This window comes from Monodelphis domestica, chromosome 4 (assembly GCF_027887165.1).
Source record: "Monodelphis domestica isolate mMonDom1 chromosome 4, mMonDom1.pri, whole genome shotgun sequence".
Taxonomy (NCBI): Eukaryota; Metazoa; Chordata; class Mammalia; order Didelphimorphia; family Didelphidae; genus Monodelphis; species Monodelphis domestica.
Genome location: NC_077230.1, coordinates 167,464,138 through 167,487,110, shown reverse-complemented (window position 1 = coordinate 167,487,110; position 22,973 = coordinate 167,464,138). Strand labels below are relative to the sequence as shown.

General features: G+C 37.3%; 1 protein-coding gene and 1 long non-coding RNA gene across 7 annotated transcripts in view; one reads left to right on the top strand and one right to left on the bottom strand.

Annotated features, from left to right (window-relative positions):
- The first annotated feature begins 370 nt into the window (after nt 1–370).
- Nucleotides 371–1,142, top strand: LOC103100839 (uncharacterized). Its single transcript, XR_467549.3, has 2 exons — nt 371–474; nt 631–1,142. It is a non-coding gene; the product is annotated as an uncharacterized LOC103100839 (long non-coding RNA).
- A 10,765-nt stretch (nt 1,143–11,907) lies between these two features.
- The window catches only part of TANK (TRAF family member associated NFKB activator), a 91,794-nt gene continuing 80,728 nt past the window's right edge, over nt 11,908–22,973 (bottom strand). For 5 of the 6 annotated variants that reach the window (XM_007494256.3, XM_007494254.3, XM_056793950.1 and 2 more), the window contains 2 exons: nt 16,451–17,031; nt 11,908–12,911 (listed from right to left, as the gene is read on the bottom strand). In XM_007494256.3, the coding sequence (XP_007494318.1) occupies nt 12,735–12,911; nt 16,451–17,031 (758 nt within the window). In that variant the 3' untranslated portion in view covers nt 11,908–12,734. Of the gene's footprint in view, nt 12,912–14,424; nt 14,537–16,450; nt 17,032–22,973 lie in introns of all 6 variants that reach the window. The other variant, XM_016433665.2, reaches the window with a different exon arrangement.

Below are 22,973 nucleotides of genomic sequence, written 5' to 3'. Positions count from 1 at the left end.
GCTGAGCGACATAAACCTTGCTGGATTTCTGCAAACTGCTGCCTGAAACCCACAAACATCATCTACATCAATAGGAGGGAAGAGATAAGAGACACCAAGAGAAAGAGATAGCTATGGAGAGACACCCAGAGAAAGGCAGTAGCCCCTGGGAGGCTATGCATGGATGTAACGTGAGCAGCAAAGAAAAGACATCATTATATCTAGTACAAACTCTCATCTTTCCCCAAAGGCAGTGAAGCTTTTGCTTTATAAAGACAAAGTACAAACAGTGAAAACGACATGACCTTTCTCCCCACTCCACTCCACATCTCCCCACCTTTTTAGAAACAAAACAGGTTGTGTGTGTGTGTGTGCGTGCGCGCGCGCGCGCACGCGCGTGTGTTTTAAAAACTCCCGTAGATCCCATTGTTATGTTCTATTTAACAGACAAAACTCGGCAGGACAACAAAGACTTGATCTGTAGGAGGAGGGAAGGTAATAAAGAGAAAGTCCTCTCCAGAGGGTAATTAATCCTTAGTCATTCAGATGAGAAGTTCCCTGTTAACTGTTAAGGTTAACGTTCAGGTAGCTAATCTCTATTTTCCTTAAAAAAATTTTTTTTAAATTTAAAAAAACATTTTTTTTTTGCAGAATGTTATACTATTAATTGCCAATTTGCATATGTGTGCAGCTGCTGTTTTGGCTCCGAACTCAATCCGATAAGCTTGCTGGAGGTATCGCAGAGCACTTGGCAGCTTTCCTATTTGAAAAGAAAGCCTCTTCCTAACTACAGAACAGCTGATAGTCTATCAGCGATAGACCCTGATGGCGTGAATTACAATTACACTACTTTTCACACTAAATCTGGGTGATAGCTACTTGGAAAGAAGTTTCATCATTTTTTACCACAAACTGGAAAAAGAATTACATGGTCATGCTGTGCTTTTAAAGGCAGTTTGGTTCACTTTTGTCTATTTAACACCTAATTCCAAGAAGTCCATAGGCATCTAGAGATCTGAATGGCGCGTAATGAATTCACTGTTTAGATTGAAGATTTTTTAAATCTACCTCAAATTACATTTATTAACAAGGCGACCAGGAAGTGTTAAAGTTGTTAGACGCTTCATTTATTAAATAATTTGTGGGTATTTTCAGTTGTCATATCCAGAGTCATGGGGTTTGCTTATTTTTTTTTAATTAGCAATCCAAAACAATGCTACTGCAATTTAACAATTCATCACATAATCTTGGGCTCCTCAGTTCAGCTGTTAATGTTAGATAATTCAGATTGTTATTTTGATCTGTTTATAAATGATCTAGGCTGCATTGTGCTGGTAAGACAAGTGCCGCCTGCAATACTGAGCTGGGAAGGATCCTCTTCTCTTCTTTCTCCCTCCCTCATCCAGCTCGGGGAGTAGCAGCAGCTCCTTGTTTCATATATGTCTATACATATGCATAGATACACATAAATATGTATACATACTTTATATATACATATATAAAATATAGAGAAATGTATTGCATATCTGAGGCATATATATGTATATATATATATGCATATATATATATACGCATATATATATATATATATATATATATAATCACCTCTAGCTGAAGGAAAGAAGTCATGGGCTTTGGAAAGGGGGGAGTACCAGTAATTTTAAATGCTTAAACCTATTCTTCCCCCTTGTTATTAGTTTTTGCCTTTCCTGGTTGGAAACTTGGGAAACTATCTGAAAAAGAGCAGGAAAAAACCCTTAGTGCCAAAAAGAATCTAATTATGATCTTAAACTCCAGAAACATCTTGGGAGGTCAGCAAGCATTATATTTCCTCTTCATGCAAGAACCAAACAACAATTACAAACGTGGGATGTATATGTATAGGCTCAATCCACATAAAACTGTGGAAACCCCTTAAAACAACTTCACTCCAGTTTCCTCTAGTCTCCTGGCCTTTAGAGTCTCAAATTTAAATTTCATTTGGAAAAGCATTTACATTTACCCCCAAAGCAGAAGTGGAACACACTAATCCTGACGTAGTTAACCTAACAGAAAATAGATTTTGTTTTCCTTTTTTAGTCGCCTGCTTTATTAGACTTCTCACTCTCACAGATTATCCAAAGACTACCCATTGATTGATCGCCCGTAGAGCTGCATTTGGTGTAAAGAAAAACCTCACAGCTTTATTGGCTCCCAGGAGACAAAACAAACAGAACAAGATATTCATATTAATGCAAACAATGCAACAAATGAGGAGGAAAAATCGCCACATTGAAGTGAGCCAGTGGAAGAGGTCCGGAGACAAGTCCAGCTGGGTGTCTTGGAGCCCCAGTCACCCTCTGGGCCTCCCGCTTCCCTCCAAGAACTGTCCCTGGTCTGCAGCAGCTCCCACCATCCTGGAGGCCAGTCCTGAACCCTGGGGAAAGGTTAACGAGGAGGAAATGACCACTGGTTATTGGACCTGGGCCAGTACAGATGGGAGGGGTCAAGGACTCCCTTTCCAAGAAGTAACACACAAAGCTTCTCCTCGGCAATTCTCTAACGCCTTCAGTTTTCTTTGAAAGCTGGGATTTCCTCTTTCTCTCTAGATCCCTCAAAGAAGCCTCTCTAAATTGCCCTGGGTTAAGACCCCTCCATTTCCTGTCCTTTTCTCCCCGAAACAAAATGCCACAGTCTTTCTGGGCACCGGAATTGTTGGGATGTTTGGAGTCAAAAGAAAATCAATCTATGAAAAAGCATGAAATAGCCACTCCATGCCAGGCACTGGGTAAACTCCTGAGGTTACAATGACAAGAAAAAAAACCCCAAACCAATCCTTGCCCTCAAGGAGCTTTCATTATATGGAGGAGGGGGTAAGGGATGCTGGTGTGGAGGTGAGGGTGTTATGTGCAGGAAAAAAAATACACACACACACACACACACACACACACACACACATATATATACACTCGAAGTAAACACAAAGTATTTTCCCAAGGGGTGGAGGAAGGGAGGGCCCTCATAGATTAAGCCCAACATTTAGGGGATAATCTTTGCTATGGAAAGTTCAGAGGAACATCGTTGTTGGCTAGGAATGCAGAAGGAAGGTAGAAAACAATGGGAAGAAGGCATGGGGAAAAACATGTTGTATAAGACATCATGCCAGTGAGCCAAAAGGTTCTACGACATAACAAGACAACATAAGCACACTAAATTGGGACAAATAGAAAATTCGAATGGACCCTATCAAAAGTGAGGATATAGGTTGGACTTAAAGAGGATCATATAGCAGAAAGGATATTTTAAAGAAATGTCTTATAGGAAATATAGCTATAGGAAATAGGCAATTTGAGAATTTCTTGATAATTTTCAGGGGATGGTATATATCTCAAGGCATGGAATTTATACTTTTTTATTGGAAAATGGATCAACCTATGGAGAACCCTCTGATGGCATATTGGACCTTAGGAACAAAAAGAATCAAAGGATCATGTTTTTACTGTTTTTCCCCCAGCCCTCGACAGCAGTGTTACAACAACACATCAGCAAACAGGGTATCAGTTATAACAAGTATTTCCACATCAACATATTTGTTCTGAGTATTCACTATGAAATCACAAAATTAATTTATATTTATGCAAATAAATGAAATGTTTAAAAGCTCACTATTCTCCCTGAACTCTAGCTGTACAATGGCATAGAAACAGATTTTGTCTAGATCTAAATGATGCCAAAAAGAAGGACTTTCACAATGTCCCTAGTAAAGCCACAGGGGGGAAAATACCACCACAACGGGCTCTGGTGAGTGTGTGTGTGTGTGTGTGTGTGTGTGTGTGTGTGTGTGTGTGTGTGTGTGTGTAATGGAGTCACAAAGCTGTCATTTGAAAGAAACATGCTGTTTGGCCTTCTAGTGATGTGTTTTTTAAAAAATCCAAAACTTACTAAATAAGCTTTGTCATCCTTATTGATACTTTGGACTCCCAGTATGCTTGCTCTCTTTTAAGTCATTCTTGGAAGTTAGATGCACAAGATGCCCTTTATCCCTGGCAACTTAACTATAGAAGGAGAAACTGGTTTGTCTGGTATTTTTCCAGTTTGTCCAATTTTTACAAGATTTATTCACAACTAGGTTGGTGAGGAAAATAAATGACATATAGTGATTGATACAACATCCTGAGCTACAGGCCATGGGACTTCTTTAAGTCAATTACTTCAAACAAATGGACTGGTTCAGTGAATATTTTTTTCTGGTTCAATGGTGTTTAGGAATTATGTAGGTTCACTTCACATTGTTTCTGTTGTTTTATTATTTTCAACAATATTAGTTGAGTTTGAGGTTATTTTAAAATGCTTTTTTGATTTAGTTCAAGGATCAGCAAATTCACATGGTTTGTTCTGGATTTTGGTTAATTGTTTGGTTTGAGCTTTAGCCTTTTTTCCTACCCAAGTTCCTGTGTCATTCCAAGAAAAACCCACTCAGTCCAAGAAAATTTTTAATAAAAATATTCTCTGCTAAGTAACATGATGGAATGTAAAACTAAGTTTTATTCTTTGCCAGACACAATTTACTGTTGATGATTTTTTAAAAGGCAAATTGCAGGAGAGACATAAGTATCCTATAATTCTAGAGGTGGTTTATTGCTTCTTTATTTTCACTTCCAGCTCAAAGTATTAGCTATATCTCCCTATCTCTGGAATGGATTGCCTTTGTGCTTATCTAGTTCTCTTTTCTGTAGCCTTCTTATTATAGAGAATATGCCAGAAGTCTGCTGTACCCACTGTTGTGATAAATAATATCAGAGAGCTGCTGCATATAAATATATCTTTCTTATACTTAATATAAATGGTGAAAATGGCCCTAAGGTGCTCAAACACATTCATATGCATTATCTCTCATTTGCAAAGATAATTTGACCTGCCATTTCTGTATAGGTACATGAGACCTTTGTAAAACCCCACATTTCTAACTGGGAGGCATATAGAAAAACTAGATTTCTTCTTTATCCTCTGAAGCTCCATATCTTGCTAGATACTTGATATCATAATTTTAGCTCTCTGTGTGGGAAAGGAAAAAAGACATGCACACAAGATTCTAGGTAGACTTTTCTAAGCAAGCAATAGTTTTCCTTAACTTAAGGGATGGTTCTTTTTTTGTTTGTTTATTATTACCAAAAGACAATGAGGAAAAAAAATCTGGAATTTGAGACAAGGTGATTCTTCACAAATAGATTTCTCTTGTTATTGGTTGGATGTCAGAGAAGGCCCATAGCCAAATCAATATTCTAGCACTAGGTTTTAATTTTTTAAATTTTAACTTATATATAACCGAGCCATCTAGAATTCTGTTAACTTTGGGGGAAAGCACTGTTATATGGGCAAGAGATAAGAGTGTAACAATTCCGGGAATAATTTAAGTAATGTCTTGGCATTCTATTGGTAAGGAGTGAGGTCTACCTGACATCCCAGAATGGAATGAACTACCAAAAAAAAGAAAAGAAAAAAGAAAAGAAAAGATGGAGCTGGAAAAAGCCTAAGTGAACTTTTCCTCCCCCAATACACACAAACTCATCTGTAAATATGCCATTAAAACAGCCATGCAAATTAATAAAGTCCATAGGCCTGAAAGAAATTAGGTTAGGCCTCAATGCTGCACTGTATAGATTTGTGACAGAAACTGGGCCTGGAGGGGGCTGCCATGTTGGGTACCACTGGCTTTAGAAATGGAGAGAGCAAGAGATATTATTGCTTCTTGTTTCATCAAGAGCATCTTCTCAAAATGACCATTGGCAACTTATTTTGCTCTGAGGTCTCTCCTGGAGCTGTAGCTTTTTTTACTTGGGGTCTCTCAAGCCACAAGCTCCATAAAGATCCATTGCTAAACAGACTTCATTCACATTCTGAATCTGGTTTTTGTCTCACACATATTAAATTTTACAAAACAGAAAGAAACAATAGAGCTTATTAGGAAAAACTTGTTTTGAATAGTAAATTAAGCATAATGGAAATAGACACATATTTTAACAAGCTCCCCCCCCCCTCTACCATTTGAACATTTACATTTTTTTTTAAGTACTGCAATTTTCCCCTTAAGTCTTAAGCTGGCACTGCACACTTTCAGCAAATGAGACATACATCACTCTTTATATACGGAGAAAGAAATAATTGTAATTCAGTAAGTTCCAAATGCACAATCTTTTGCAAAAGAGCTTAGGCAGTCACTTCTAGAGTGAATTAACCAATTTGATTCAGTGTCTACAAAATCTAAAGGAAATAGCTGTTCATAGGTCAGTGTTAGCTAAGTCCCAATTCTGACTGATTTCAGTTCATGCCCTGTTTCCAGATTCGTGGAATATATATAAAGCCATAGGTACACTTGCGTTAGCATAATTTGTTATTAAGCGATATGCCCCAGGTGGAGCTATCTTCAAAGCCAAAATCCTTTCTTTATAAGTGGTGTCAAAGTGATGTATATATTAAAAAATCTTGGAATATTATCTCAGAAAGGAAGTAACAGCCCAATGAGCCATATGTTCAGGGAACCTAACAGGTTTCCACTAGGGACTAAATTTCACTTCACCTTTTTGTCCTTATGTGCAAATAAAAACTCATCTGTAAATATGCCATTAAAACAACCATGCAAATTAGTAAAGTCCATAGGCCTGAAAGAAATTAGGTTAGGCCCCAAAGAAACCAGGCTGTTGGAAGATTGAAATTTAAACAAATAATAGATGAACATTATACAACATTAGGATAGTATGAGGCTTTTTCAAATATAACGGTTCAGATATATTCAAATTTATATAATTGGTGAATAAAAGCCTGGTGAAAATTATTGAGCCACTAAATTCTGAGACTCATAGTTTCTGAGTCCCCCTCAGGGCCTGGTGCAAAGTTAAATTCTATGCTTTAGATATATTACTATTTTAGTACACTCAAGAACAAGAGGATTTGCCAAATATCTAACCTAGCACATGTATGAACATTCACACTCAAATACACTTAATATTTAACAGAGGAAAGGGGGCTAGGTCAATTAGTCTTCCTAAAATGCAATAACAAAAACTCTTCTTAGTATACACTTAGGTAAAAATAACTCCTTTGGCAACACCTCAGATTTAAAGACTTATTATATTCTATATTATTTTAGTGGAGTTCACATAATTTTGTAGCCTTCTACCAGTATTGCAATTCTTTTATTATATAAATGTGTAAAATGTATGGGTATACTTAAAATGTTAAGAACTGACTCTTATAGTAGGGTAGCTTTTCATATATTGATGATTTATTAATGTCAAATGCTTTTGAGGCCAAATTTTATAGACAGTGATTTTTTCTGCTGTTTCCATGTTCAATCTTGGCAATCTTGGGTTAAAGGACAGAGTTGGGAAAGGAGAAGGAAGGGAAGAAGATTGTTTTGTTAGGCTAATTTAGGCACCTGCTTACCTAAACACCATCTGACTGTTTGATCTAAAATTGATCTGTCCCGGAACTGGGAGCTACTGTGAAATGGATCTGAACAGGGAATTTGGAATGTCATTCTTTTATTTGCACACTGTAGGGCCTGAACTTGGTCTGCTACTTAATTCTTATAATCCATTTAGTCACAACAGATATTTCCCTAACATAAAAGGCAGTTTATGTAAATTCACAATAATAAACAATATTTAAACATTGGGGGGGGGGGAAGTGTATAGTAAGCAAAAGCTTTAGGGGCAATAATGGGATAATAACTGAGAAACATTTGACAGTAAACAGCCCAGAGCTCTGCTTCCTGCCTCACAAGAGGAACAAGTAATATTACAGAGGTGAAAGTTGGAGACTTCTTGGTGGAATCCACTTTTGAACGTCGGAGGATTGGAAGGTTTGAGACTCCAGTGTTTGACCTGCTTCTCCAGGGCTGGAGAAGGTAGAGAAGCTGCCTGGCAGGGGAGCTGTCCACATTCTTGAAGGTGTTCTCTTATGGCGCTCCGAAAAAGCTACTGAGGGACAGAAGGAACCAGGGAAGGGGAAGGGAGGGACAGATGCACTTCTTAAGTTCCTTTCTTTCACAATTAAGCTATCATTGTTTTTTTTTTCTGTCGCTCAGAAGGGTTGGGAGAGATTTGATCTTGAAAAGCAAAATCTGTCTAAGTCAACTCCCAGTAAAGGTCTGTGGAAGGGAGACCTCGAAATGGTTCTGCCTAGAGAGGATGGGTGTGGTAGTAGGAGGCTTTCTCAGGGTTATAGAGCTGGATAGATGGTGGGGAAGGGAGACCCTGGGCGTGCCTGGGGTCCTAGGAGGGAGGAATCTCTTATTCATCATTAAATTACTTACATTGTTGGCTGTCCTACGGCTATTTCTGAGGGCCAGCTAGGACATTACTGTCCGGTCTAAACGTTACACAGAACCCATATTACACACTCCTGGAGATTCACTAGGGCCGAAAAGGACTGTTGTCCCCATACCAAGAACAGAAGCCACCAAAGTCTGGGCGTTGTCAATAGGGTTGAATCCTTTTTCACATAGATTCTGAGGTGAGGCTAATTTTGGTCAGCAACGAGTCCAGGGACGATGCCCTCTCACTCCTGTGGAAAGGGCCCCTGGACCCAGGACAGTCCCCATCTCCCAGTGCTTGCGTGTCTTTTCCAAATTCTAGAATGAACCCATTCTGCCTAACGCGTCTTAAGAAAGTGTTTGTCCAACAGCAATGGAACAGAATGAGTTGGGGGGTGGCGTGGGGATGGAGAGGGGGGAGGCCCTCAGTTTGTTTTTTCAGCAGATTACATTTTGCTATCAGCATCCTCCACCTGATCCGTATCTCTTCTCCCCCACTCATCCTCCCTTCCAAATCCAAACTCAAAATGAAAACTAACGCAGGTTTTTTTAAGTAGCCACTGGGAAACAGTGAAGGGGCCCCCTTTTCAAACCCGCGGGGTCCGCTGGCGCCTTTCTCCTTCCAAGCTGCTTGTGAGCGGAACTCCGACTCTAGGTGGCTGAGAGGCGCAGCGGTGGTGCCAATATGTGGGGTGTGCTAGAAGTGTAACAGCGACCGTGTGTGTACGCGCGCGTGTATTTTGGCCGAGGAGATAGGGAGTAGTGGTGCTTGGGTTCGGCTTTGCCAGCGGCTGGAAGGAAGGATGGAGAAGGGGAGGAGAGATGGAGAAAGGAGAGGGTGGCTGTGGGGCGGACGCGGGAAAGGAGGGAGCACTGTCAGCGGAGAGGGAGGGAAGGCGCGGAGGTGGAGGGAGAGAGATGGGGGAGGGGAGAGAGAGAGAGAGAGAGAGAGAGAGAGAGAGAGAGAGAGAGAGAGAGAGAGAGAGAGAGAGAGAGAGAGAGACAGAGACAGAGACAGAGACAGAGACAGAGAGAGAGCGGCAGGCAGGCGGAGGGAGGGCTGATTAGCATGCAGCAGCGCTCGCAAGCCCGGCTCCATTGTTTTAACACCTCCCCTCTCCTCCGCGCCAATCTGTCACCGTTCAGCAGGCGAACGCTGCTGCCTCAAATGCTGCTCTTCTCAAATGAGACGGATAATTAGTTGCCCCGCACGAATGCCGCACTCTTCTCACCCCTGATTGCTATCACCTTCTTGCTCCTGGCAGTTTTGACACCTCGTAATCAGCCTGCTGCTTTTCTCTTTTCTTTCCCGACTTCTGCTTCCCTCCCCCCTTTTCTCCTTAGATGTTTTTTTATTATTTATTATTATTTTAAATGCAATATGAGCTCCCATTTGGTCGGAGCCTCCGCTGAGTTAACCTTCCTGTATATATTTGTATATCTGTGTATGTATGGATAATGCACAGAGGAAACAGAAAATGGGGCAAGGGGTGGGTAGTGCGTGCGGCGATGCTGGTGGTGATGCTGGTGATTGGGAGGGGCGAGGAGGGGGGGTAAGAGTTTGTTTTGCAAGAGAGAACTTCCCTCCTCTCCCGCCGAGGAGATTTTTTTTTGGGGGGGGGGAAGGAGGGGTAGGAGCAGGAGCGGAGAAGAACCGGGGAGAGACCTCAATTAATGCTTTAAAGATCTCTTAGAAATTAACAAACTGGGGAGTCTCGGAATCTGTCAGAGGCGTGTTTTCCCCTCTCTCCTCTAACGAGCATTGACAGTCTAATTACCGTAGCTACAAGCAGCTGTCGAGGCAGCAGCCAGGGAGAGAAGGCGCCACGGGCTGTGCCCGGCCCCGCCGCCAGCCCCCTGCACCCAGCGGAACGAGCTGCCAAAGGCTGCCCGACTGGCTGGACTTCGGGGTGGAGAGATGGAAGGGTCCAGACCCGGGGGGGTCAGGAAAGCTTCGGAGACCACCATGGCGGACCTGATAGGCAGCAGCAGCCAGGTTTATGATTTCATTTTTTAGAGAATTCTCACCTTGAAGGTTAAAAGACATGAAGAAAAAGGGAGGGGAGACGGGGGAGTGGGAAATTCTCTTGAGCCATCCCACTTCCCTACCCTCCTCCCCCCCCCCCCCCCCCCCGTGTTGGTAAAATAACCACCCAACCCGGGGCTGAGGGGGCGGGGTGAGCCAGGCTCAAGTGTAAGAAAGCAGATGTCCCCGCTGGCAGCAGCCTCAGCCTCCAGGGAAAGCTGCTGGGGGAGGGGGTGCCTCCCGAGGACATTCACCTCCTACTTCTCAGGCATCCCGCTCACAATTACCTCGCCTTGGCGGGGGTGGTTTTTTTAGACTCAGCGTTTGGCGAGTGCAGCTTTTTTACCTGGGAGCGGTTGTTACCCGGCCACGCTCAGCAGATGCCAAGATGCATCCCCTGCACGACTCAGTAAGGAAGGAAGAGATCTGGAACGTTACCCACTCCTCCCCTTCCTGCTACTGCGGCCGCCGCTGCTCCTGCCATCGCCACCTCTGCTCCCCAAACCCTGAAACTAACCTCTCTCCCGCCTGCCTCGGAAGTGTGGGTCTTCGTGGACTCTAGGTCCCCGCTTGCAGGGCCCCAGAACAAGTCAATTAAAAGTTGCCTCCCAGCCCCCTTCTCCCTACCCTCTCCCTGGAGAGATGGGACCCCAAGGGGTATCTGGGGATCAATGTAATGTGACCAAAATAAATGACTGAGATGAAAAAAAAAAGAAAATAGGAGTCTAATTAGGTTATACAAAACCTCTAAGACTTTGCTCCTCAGAGGAAAAGGCAGGTAGGTGTGTAGGGGGTCAGTTGTGTTTAAGGATAGCCATTCTTCCCCCTCCCTGCTGAAAGTCAGCTCAGGAAGCAGATCCGAATTTCAGATTACACATGCTGGAAAGAAAAGCTTGGAAAATGGGCAATGTCATAGAAAAGGGAGGAAATAGCTTGTACTAAGGAGGGCCAGGCATTTCCAATCATTTCCTTTGGCAACAAATAAAGATCTGAAGGCTTCAAAACCCTCCACAGTAAATACTGTAATAATCAACTTAAGTATATGGAGGTGAGGAAATGTCAATCCAGTGCCATTGGTGCCTCTCAGTAGTAAGGAGGCTCCCTCATTCTTTTACACAGATGAGGCTCTCTAGTTCTATTCACAGCGCCAGGCGGAGAGGATCCATGGCCAAAATCAAAGGATTAAAATATTGTCATTAGATGTCTAGCTTGAAGGTAGCTTTTCTTAGGTGATGCAAATCTATTTTTCACTTGATAAAATTGGAAATTAGCTGCTACCTAGCTCATAAAAGAAGAGAGATTTAAGTTTTAAAATGGCCAACATAAGAGGGAAGGCAAACTTAAGGGAAGCTTCATTTTAAAGTGCTGTATTGCATCCCCCTTAAAGTCTTAAAACCTTGTCCACTGGTGGAGAATCTGGTTGCCAGACCCATGCAGAGAGAATGCCTCAGCTAAGAAATGTAATATTCCCAACTAAAATAAGGAAAGCTGTGGCAGTCCTTTTGGAAAAAAAAAAAGCTAAATTAAAATAGTTCAAGTTCCTCTAGCATGAAAGTGACCTTAAAATGTAAGTAATAAATACTATAATAAAATGCAATGGATAGCATTGTTAATACTTTCCCTAGACTTTATCATTACTCCTTCAATTGGTTATTAGAAAGAAAACAGGCATTTAAAAAGGCACATTAAAAGTAAAATATTTCTTTCCAAGGAGTGTCCCCTATGGAAAGAGGATATACAATTTTTTTTGTTAATATGGGTCACAGCAAAAGTAACAAATTTGATATTTAATAGTACATTTCTATCAAATAGACATGTATATGTGCATCATAAAATTAAGCCTATACAGATTATCAAAATAAAGCCAATCAAGTCTTCTATTAAAAAAATCAAATAATTATACAGTTAGACCAAAGTAAAAATTTTCACCACCAGACAACAAATGTCTTAGACTTGACTTTTTACTCTAGATTTCAATGCCTATTTGTCTACTATAAGTCTATCTGAAAAGACCATTCCATACAGCATAAATATTGTAGCTACTTGAACAAAAAGATTCCTTTACAAATATTTGCCATTTTCAAATTGAAAATGTCTACTAGTCATCCAAGCAATATGCTTAGATATTTGAGGCTACATTTAATTATACTACTCTAAATTACACAGGTAAGATTGGCTTCCAGTAATGACACCATAACCAGGAATACACTAAATTACAGGTTTTTTTTTAATGAGGTGGTCTTTTAAATGATTATAAAATAAAAGTTTAAAAATGTTTAGAAAAACAATCTAAACACCTAGAGCAATAAGTCATATTATAAACATCCATTCTAAAAGCTTTACATGAATATTTAAATTTACAATCAAGTATTTATAGGATTATAAACCAAAAATCACTGCATAAAATTCCACATCCATGTCTGTCTTAAAAATGTCTTAAGACTCTCCATTAAAGTGTGAATTAAGATGTCGAAGGAAATCCCCTGTGGATGTAATTGATGGTGGGAAAACTGCTTGACAGAATTCACATACTTGAGGTATGTGCAGTTCTGAGTCTGTACTACTTAGTGCCAATAAGTCATTCTCTTGATTAGGGTAAGGCTTCCAGAGGGGCTGTAAAGAGAAGAAAAATAACCTTACTTTACTTGTTTTTTAAAAATTAATCTTAAATATTTTGGATTTTAAGATAGAAACCAATGTTAAAAGCAAATTATTCTTGGGTTAAAATGGGCATAAGAATTAAAGTGGTATTTACATTTTCTTAAAAAAAAATTCAACTAAACATTGACTAGGACATTTAAGAAATATATGCATATAATTTTAGCTTTAGATATTTAGAAATATTCCAGATTCAGTAAGTCCCTTTAAAACACACCCATAATCATAAATAATAACTGCATCAGTTTTTGACTAATGATTGCTAATTGTGATATTTTAGAATTTTCTAGAAATTTCACATTTCTGATTAATGAAAATTTAAGCTACAAGCCTTTTAGTACTATCTGAGTTAAGTGGACACGAGCACATATTTTTTTAGACCATTAAAGGCAATTGTAAATAGAATTTTGTTTTTAATAATCAAATAGGAAATTTACAAAAAGTCTAATTAAAAAAAATCCTATCTAACCTTTCTTTTCCTCTAAGTTAAAGGGGAAAAATCTCACTGGTCAATAGCTTTTCATTTTGTAAAACTTGAAACATTTAAATTAACCATTCCGCAAAGGCTAATATCCAACATATTAAAGCAGATTCCTGCCACTCTTGATTTTGTTAAATTTAGTCCGTCTCTATTTCCTTATTTAACAAGCACACTTGCTTTTTTACCCTTAGTTGGCCCAGAATAAAACTGAAAGTTTTCCTTTGATTAACGGTCTAATTGAAGAAATGGAACAACATTCTTAAAATGAACTAATTTGACTATAATCATACCCACAAATAACTACATGGATCCTTACTGTAGCAAAGAGGGCAAGAAATACCATATTGTGACTATTATTATAAAGGGTAACAACATTTTCTTTATTTTCCTGAAATCTATGTTGAAGGTACTATTATTCTCAAATTCATGTGCTTTGAGGAGAGAATTACATGTTATTTACCAAGTTGTTAGGGCAGTCAATTTAAACAGATCATTTATATGTTCCTTTTACCAATCTTTGTTTAGAGTGCTATAAGATCTTAACTGATTTACAATCATAGCCCTCCTACTCTGGTCAGCAATCTATCTACATAATTAAGTTATATGTTACTAATTTTTAGTTTTATGTATGACTGAATCATCCTTTACTAACAATTAGTGTAAATAAAGTCTAGGCAGTGAGACATTTTTAAAAATAAAACTTTTTTGTTAGAAAAGTTGTTATAATTATCAGGCACACAAGTGGAAAAACTTGGTTAATTTCATTTTACAAAACATTTTTGTTCTTTATTAAGTCTAATTGAAAATAGGAACTGGTCAAAACATTTAAAAGTTGACAGATTTAGGAGAAAAAGGTTTAGGCTTTAAAAATTTGTGTGTGCATTCAGATCTCTGAAAGAAATTATGAACTCAGAAACATCAACATTGTAGAATGGAAGCTCCTTGAAAATTATAACTATCTTACTTTTGTAGTTCTATTATTAGTACCTGGCAGTGTCTGGCACATAGTAGGCATTTAAATTATGGTTGATGGACTTGTTGAAACAAGCTTAGACCTCCACTTTGCTCCCAAAGTACCAATTTGTTCCTCGGCTCTAAACTAAGAAAGCTACAAGTTAGAGTCATTTTTCCATTACACTTAGTTGGGAAACTACATGTTTGACTCACTTTATATATAAAGAAAACATTCATATACTAAAACAATATGCATAAATATTTGATGTTCTGCTACAGATAGTACTCAGCCAATACAAATGCCTATTTTAAGTTACATTTTTGCTTAGTGTAAAATTAATTTCAGAAGATTTTAAACAAATTTCTCTCTCCTCGAATGCTATGTACCTATAATGGTACAACTTAAAACAGGCCAGTATTATTTATTTCCCTGTGTACAAATGTTAACAATTAATTATTTTAATGTTAAAAACAGAGATAAAATATTATTTTGCTCAAATATTCTAAAGGGGCCCTCAAAAGAAAATCATTTCCTTACTTTCCTGCCAAAATATCAATTATCTAACCTTATGCCCCATGTCTTGTGACAGCTCAACACCAATTCTCCTACATTTTTTAAGCTGCATACTTCCTCATCAACTTGTAATCACATACCAGCTGTTTCCCTTGCTGTAGTATAGAAAGCAAATGCACAATGCAGGGTGCCATCTACTGAAAAAATGAATGCACAGACTAACTAGTAAAAGAACAAGCAGAAGAGATAATGGAGAAAAAGGGAAAAGTAACAAGGATTAGAATGGATGTGCTTCACAGCTCCACAGGAAATCTACTAGTAATAAATGGAATTGTTTCATTTATTTCACTCAGTCACAACTATTACTGAGAATCTGATCTAAAATAGAGTACAAGTGGAGAACTAAAGTGAGTGTGTAATTAGTATCAGTCAGATAAAGTGCAATATACATCACAATCTACTGAATATGTGACATTGCCATACTCTAATTTATATACTAACACAAAAGCCCCATAAAGCCAGGGGTTTATTCATTAGCCAAGCATTTCTGAAAATAAATTTCTTAAGGCAGAAAACAGAAACTAGGTTCCATTTTACTAAACAAATGCTTGCATTCTAAAAGAGATTCACATCAATCTGTATTTTCATGAGCTTCTGTTTATTATTATTTTTGAAATTATAGATTGTCATAGCCTCCAGGCAGTTTTAGAATATTTTTTAAAAAAGAAACATTCTGTGACTGAACCTAAATTTGAAAGAGAGGGTGAAAAGGGGTTTAAGTAGTATGTATGTAGGCTTTTAAAAAGATTTAAATGAAACATGAGATTAAAATCTCAAACGTGCAGGGACTACTCAAAATGAATGGAAATACATAGTTAATGATAAATTCTGAGTGTAAAGGAATGAAGTTCCTTCCTCACTCCTTACTTCCTCCAATATCACAACATTACAATGCCTAGCACTGTGAATCTGAGAATCTGACTAATATATACAGATCTTTAATATTATGATAAATAAATATAACTACTTACTACAAAATACATTTTAATTAGTGAATGGAGTACATACACTGAATTTATTTTTTCTTAAAAATACGTTTTTAAAATGCCATGAACTTTAATAAAAAAACATAATCTAGAATTTTAGATTTGAACTCTCAAGACCATCTAGCTCAAGTCTCTCATTTTGCAAATGAGGAAGGTGAGGCTCAGAAGTACAGTGACATGTCCAAGGTCACACTTGTTAATGAAACACAACCTAATTTACAAACACCCGTATTAACTAATGAGGTAACAGGCACATTATGGGCTTTTGAGGTTAGAGCAAGAGATGGATTCTACAGAGATTAATATATATACAAATGTCAACATATGTGGGATATTTTAAAATATTAATTATGCCCCAAATTGTGGAAATAGTTGTGTTTTTTTGCACCAAAGTCTTATCTTTGGCTAATTACTGACTTAATATTAGAAAGGTATGCCAGGACAGGATTACTGTGTGTGTCACTACATAATGTAGTATCTCCTGGTGAAAAACAATTACCTGCTGTGGTCCTCGGACAGCTCTTCCTGGGGAATCTGGTGATGCGAACAGTACCTCTGAGGTGTCCTGAGCTTGGAGGAACGTATTTACATATATGATATCATGGTCTCCAACTGGCAAACATGCTGCTTTTTCCAGAGTTTTCTTCGTACATGTATCGGTGGGGTGTGAGGGTTTTGTCTTGTCAGAAGTTTTAATGTTTTGCATTGCTGAAGTTATGAGGTCAATTCTATTCATTTCAAATAATGTACCTTCTGGTTTAACAAAGGCCACTGAACTGTCCCTGAGTTCCCTGTCAAATTTATCCTGACCCACAGGCTCAGTTCTGGCTGGAACCATAACTTGGGGTTTCTCTGGAGTGCTATGCAAGAAAGTAGAGTCATTATCTGTAGGTGGAAACTTAACATTAAATTTAGAAAGTGATTCTAAAGAGTTGTCTTCCTCTTCTTGGCCCAGTCCTCTTGGTGTGATAGATGTGATGCATGATGATCCTCTATTTATAACATCCTTTACCTGAGGTTTCAAAGGTTCTTCTGTTTGTTGTTCATCAGTACATTGTATAGGCATAGAGAATTGTATTTCTGCAGGATGAAATCACACTATCATAACAGGGTCACATGCAAATTCAATTCAATTTTGGAAATTTGTTTAATTAAGCAGATCCTAAGTTTTCTCAGGGTTTAAGTCATTTTAAAGATGATTGGACATAACTACGACTTTAATGTGTATGGTTACTAATCATGTCATATTTAATCTAGGCATTTAACCCATTGCTAGAAAGTGAATTAAAAGGCAGCCTACTGGTTTCCATTGAACAATTTTATTATTCCTTGTATTTTGACCTAACATTCTTATGTTTATTCAACAAGCATTAATCAAACATCTACTATTTGTAGAACTTCAATCATAAAACACTTGTATCACATGTACTTAAATTTTTGTCAATATGCAAAGTAGCAAAAAAGAAAATCTTTTAAAGAGAAACACACAAAAGAGCACATAACAAGTCAAAGAACTATGCCTACTGGGTGTCCTGTCCCCAGGTGTTACTTAGTCACTTAAGCTTAGCATTAAGCATTTCGCTGACAGTCATTTCTCAATTATTCCTATTTACTGATGGGCACAGATACTCTAAAGATCCAAAATAAATGTTAATGCTTTAGGATTTTAAAACTTCTTTTTAAAAAGTTACATGTGAATATAGGTATGTTCCATTTTGTAATTTACATGAGAAAATAAGATATCCTACCCTGTAAAGATCTGACTTACGGAGATTTACTGTCCAAATTCCTTACCTCTCCTTAGAAAATGTCAGACAGCTTAAAATAAAACTGTCCTTATAAAAATTATATTTATGACAATTTCCCTGAATCAAAGGAGGTAAGAGAATCATTTTGCTTTAAAGGTCTACTGGGATACAGGTCCTTCAATGGAATAAAAGTAGAGGAGATACTGAATCATGTCAATATCCTACTATCAGTAATTGTTTAGGTTGACTGAATTGAAACTGAAATTAAGATTTAACATGGATTTAGCTTGTGATTACTGTGAATTATCTACATACTAAGTCATTAAAAGTCTATATTGTTGAGTATAAACCCCAAATCTATGATATTTCTAATAATATTCAGTGGAAAATATTGCCAACTATGTTTAGATAGTAATATTTCATCTAGAATACCATAGGGGAAAAGACTTCACAAATAATTTCAATTCAACAAACCTTTGTTAAGTACCCACTATGTGCAGAATTCTCTATTAGCAATGAGGGAAATACACATTTACACAGGGCACAGTTTGGGCCCTTACAGGTCTTTGAGCTTGCTAATAGAAGCTTCACTTACCCTTAGGTCATTTATTCCATTACCTCAACAGTCTTGAACTCAGTTGAGAGCCAAAAAAAGAGGCCATATGAGCCTCTGGACAGATGAAACAAGTGCTACACAGCCCAAAGACAAAATTCATATATCTAACCCAGGAAAGTCCTTCAGACTCAGATTTAGGGATCATTTTCTTTCCTTATTTTATGCAAAAGTTTGCTTTATCTAGTTTTTCAGGTTATCAACAATTAAAAACAGCAAATTATAGAAGAGACAGGCAGAGCTAGTAGAAGCAGAAATTCTGATAGCAGTAAGAACTGACAACTGCTTAAATACAGAAATTGTATTATAGAAATTATAGAAAATATAGAAAAACCATAAGAATCAGAAATAAGAACTCAGAAGTTCTATATTTGAAGTAATTCCACATAGGGTCAAACAGCCCTACATATTACAGTATATTTCTATGGGGATTACTTTATTATACCAAATGACATAGTAAATTCTATTCATGACACCTGTTTCTCCCCATGCTTCATTAAGAAAAAATTAAATTGTATTGGGTAGGCTTTAAAAGAGTAGAATACAACTTACATTAAATAAATTTCCATTAAAAATATAGATTTTTAAAATTTGACACTTCACAGAGTTTTGGTAACTTGAAATCCTATTAATGGAGAATCTTCATCCCCTGAAAATCTTTTTTTTAAATTAATTAATTAATTAATTTATTTATTTTTGGAAACCCTTACCTCCCTACTTGGAGTCAATACTGTATAGTGGTTCCAAGGCAGAAGAGCAGTAAGGGCTAGGCAATGGGGGTCAAGTGTCTTGCCCAGGGTCACACAGCTGGGAAGTGTTTGAGGCCAGATTTGAGCCTAGGACCTCCCATCTCTAGGCCTGGCTCTCAATCCGCTGAGCTATCCAGCTGCCCCTCCCTGAAAATCTTAAAAAATGAAGCTTTATGGTAATCTTGTTTCTCTAAGGTCACCACAAAGTACAGCTGTACTTTACAAGCCACAGTAATTCTGTTTATAGATGGCTAGAAGTACAATTGGAGATTAAATTTGAAAAGGAAGTAATTAATCTGCAATTCCTAGCTAATTTCAAAGTTCAGCAGTCATTTGCCACTTTCTACAGGAAGTCTTTCTTGATTCTGATTACTAGTACTCTTTCTCACTTCAGATTATCATCCATAAATTTATCTTTTGATATTTTGCATTTTCTTAGGAGAATATAAATTCACCAAAGGCATCTACATTGTTTTTTTCATGGTAAAGTGAGTAGCATAATACATCACATATATTGTTTAATATATGCTTGTTAGATTTGATTTGAATTAGTTTTATAATTTAAAGTATAAAAAAGACTTAGAAACTTCCTCAACTAGTCTATAGTCTTAATGGCAAGAATAATTTCTTCTCTTTTGTTAGTACTCTGCACAGAATAGATATCTTATGTATTTGGTAACAAAGCCACAAAATTTTAGCCACATACTAAATTTTTAAGCTTAACTTTTTAGAAATATAAAATTCTGAAAAGCCACTAACTCCCAAGCATGTCAAATTTTCTTCTGGCACTGGATGTATTGAAGGCAGGGCATTCTACGAATGGTTGTCTAATTGTCAACGAGAGAATAATTTAAGTTTAGATCCCTGCTCTTCCACTTAATATTCTTGTGATTGTAACAAGTCATTTAACCATGATGGAGCTTCAATTTCTTCACTGATCAAATAATGACCTCCAAGATCTTTTCTGATTTTAAATATATGAGCGCATAACCATCTGAAAAGATAACCAAGGTCTAATGAATCAGAAGGAAGAAAGTGCTGTCAAATGTCCTTTATAGAAACAGAGACAAGGTAGGGAGAAACCACTAACGATAAATGTGCTGATTTTCACATATGAAGTAAATTACAGGCCCATGTGATCATCAGGAAACATGCTTTGAGTTTCTCTAGTCACTATGGGACCACTCAAATTCTTTTGCCCAATACCTTATATGAACAATGGGAGGAGGAATTTGCCAAGTAATTCTAGGTTAGGAGAATGATAGTTTGTGGACTAAGTTTTCTTGCACAAAAGCTTAAATGATATACTATCATTAGTGTGGCTTGAATGATCTGGTTTAAGAAAGAAAATCATGTTTTCTAGAGTGGAATTTAAATTCAAGACAGCAGTGTGGACATCAGAATGTCAAGCTTGAGTAGAAAGATTAGGAGATAAGTTTGTTGCATCCTGTGATCTGGCTGTCCTAACACCAGATTGAGTTGCATTCTCAAGTTGGCAAAACTGCTCTTCTACACACTTAAAACTTACTTTGGAAAGCAAAGAGAGATACCATGAACAAATATTTTTTTTTGGAACAAACTTTGGGTATCAAGTGAAAGTTCAACTTATTTCTCATTTTAGTCTCAATGTATAGATAGCAGTGACCCTAGGCCTCTTCCCCTACTCTTACAAAACTGACTCCCACTTATTAAGATAGACAACTCACTTGGGGAAATGAAAAAATGAAGGAGACACAATAATGAAATGGGAGAAACTGTACAGTTTCAAGGAAAATTAGATAGTGATTACAATTTTTCAACTATGAATCTCTCAAAGACCACTAATTCTCAAGCATGTCATTTCTTCTTTTGGCAGTGGACATGAAAGTGGCAGGAAGCTCTGCAAACTGGTGGCCTCATTATAGTCTTGTAGTTGAAGATAACCTGGGGCTCAGGTTCTGCCTCTAGTATATACTTGTCTGATCATGGGCAAGTCACTTAACCTTTTAGTTCTCTGGGAACTTTCTAAACCTACTTCGCTATAGATAAGTTGGTGATTTGCATTGGGGGAGGTGTTTCCACACCTGGAATTTTCTACCTTAAAGAAATCATAGGAACAGAGACCAAAAATTTTAGCAATCAATAAATTGTTCCAATTCTGGAAAGCAACCTTGTTTGATTAAAAATAGCAAAATTTTAAAAGTTTATATATACATTATCCAAGAAGTACAGGTGAAATTTTCATGTGAAATGAATTCTTTTTGTGATTCTTTAGATAGAATTTTAAATATTTCCATTATAAGTTTATAGAATGTAATATGCATGATTAGAAGTCTTAACTATATAATTGCTATGCATCTGTCCCAAAATTTCTGGTAGATTTCTTTTCACATGATCCATTAGTGTCAGAAGCATAATATTCAATATTTCAGTGTGTTGCTTACACTACACAAATTCCCACTGTAGTCTGTAGCACAGCAGTTCACAAATATCTAAAAAAAATGTTGTTTGTTGCTTGTGGCACAGTTAGTACATTGCAAGAAAGTAACATTAAAAAGCAGTTTTGTGGGCAAAAATAAAGTTAAAACACTCAGTATTCTAGTTGACAGATGTACACTCAGATTTAGACCTGAGCAATTTTTAAATGGTCAAAGTATTAAGCCACTGATAATGGTGTAAGTTCTTTGTGTAACAAAAAAAAAATTACACCATTACAATGTTTTGATAGGATGCTGATGCTTGGGGAAAAAAGTCTATGGATTCTAGGTACCACATATTTACAGCTATTGGATGAGAAATTGAATATATTTCTAGTTCAGAAGAACTTAGCCTCATCAGTAAACACAAAAGGTTAACTCCAATAATATCTGATAAAAACTGATCTAAAGAAAATTATTTTTGGAAATACTACCAAGGTTTTTTTCTTTACTTAAAAAAAAAACAAAAAAAAACAGTTCTTACCTTGTGTCTTAGAATCAACACTAAGGATTGGTTCCAAAGTAAAAAAGAGGAAAGGGCTAGGCAATTGGGGTTAAGTGTTCTTACTCAGGGTCACACACTGAAGAAGTCTCTGAGGCCAGATTTGAACTCAGGATCTCCTGTCTCTAAGCCTGGCTCTCTATCCACTGAGCCTATCTAGCTGCCCCCAAGCTTCTTTTCTCATCAACACAGATAATTCACCTACAACTTTCTGGAAAATAAAATAATTAAAATTCTGAAATGAAGTCTTAGAATGAAATCATTTTAAATGGTCAGGATATATATACAGTTTATAATTAGCAAGTGATCATATCTTTTGGAATTATATTTTTAAATGTTCATATCATAGCATTTGACAGACAAATTATTATCAATTTACCTGTCTTTCCTCCCCTGTAATGCTTGAGTACTATCTTCTATTCCTAGGATTTTGCTATTGTTACTATAGTACTGAAGAGGCATGTTAGATTTAAGTGAGCCAATGCAGGAGGTTTGAGAATTGAATCTTCAGAAAGGGTGGGGCTTTTTGATTATATTGCAACAGATACATAAAATCGATGTTTTCTTTGGATTCTTTTATATGAAATCTATTCTTCTTTATCTAAGACCTTGACCAACTGCCTTTAGACTGAAGTCCCAAAATTAATGTACCTGTTATTTTCCCCAATTATTATTTGGTAGATGAAACTTCATTATAGTTAAGTGACCTACTGAGCTAGTGATTTATGTAATACCAATAAGAGCAAATTATAATTTAAGGCCAGCTTAAATTTATATTCCCTAGTGATTCAGTACATATTCAGTACATATACAGTATGTATATGAAAGGAGACCATCAAAAAAAAATAAACTATTCTTGTAATAGTAGTTTGCAAATTTGGATATTTAACCAAGAATCTGCTTTACAAAAAAAGAAGGTATATGACTGGAAGGGATTTAGGAGTATTCACATAC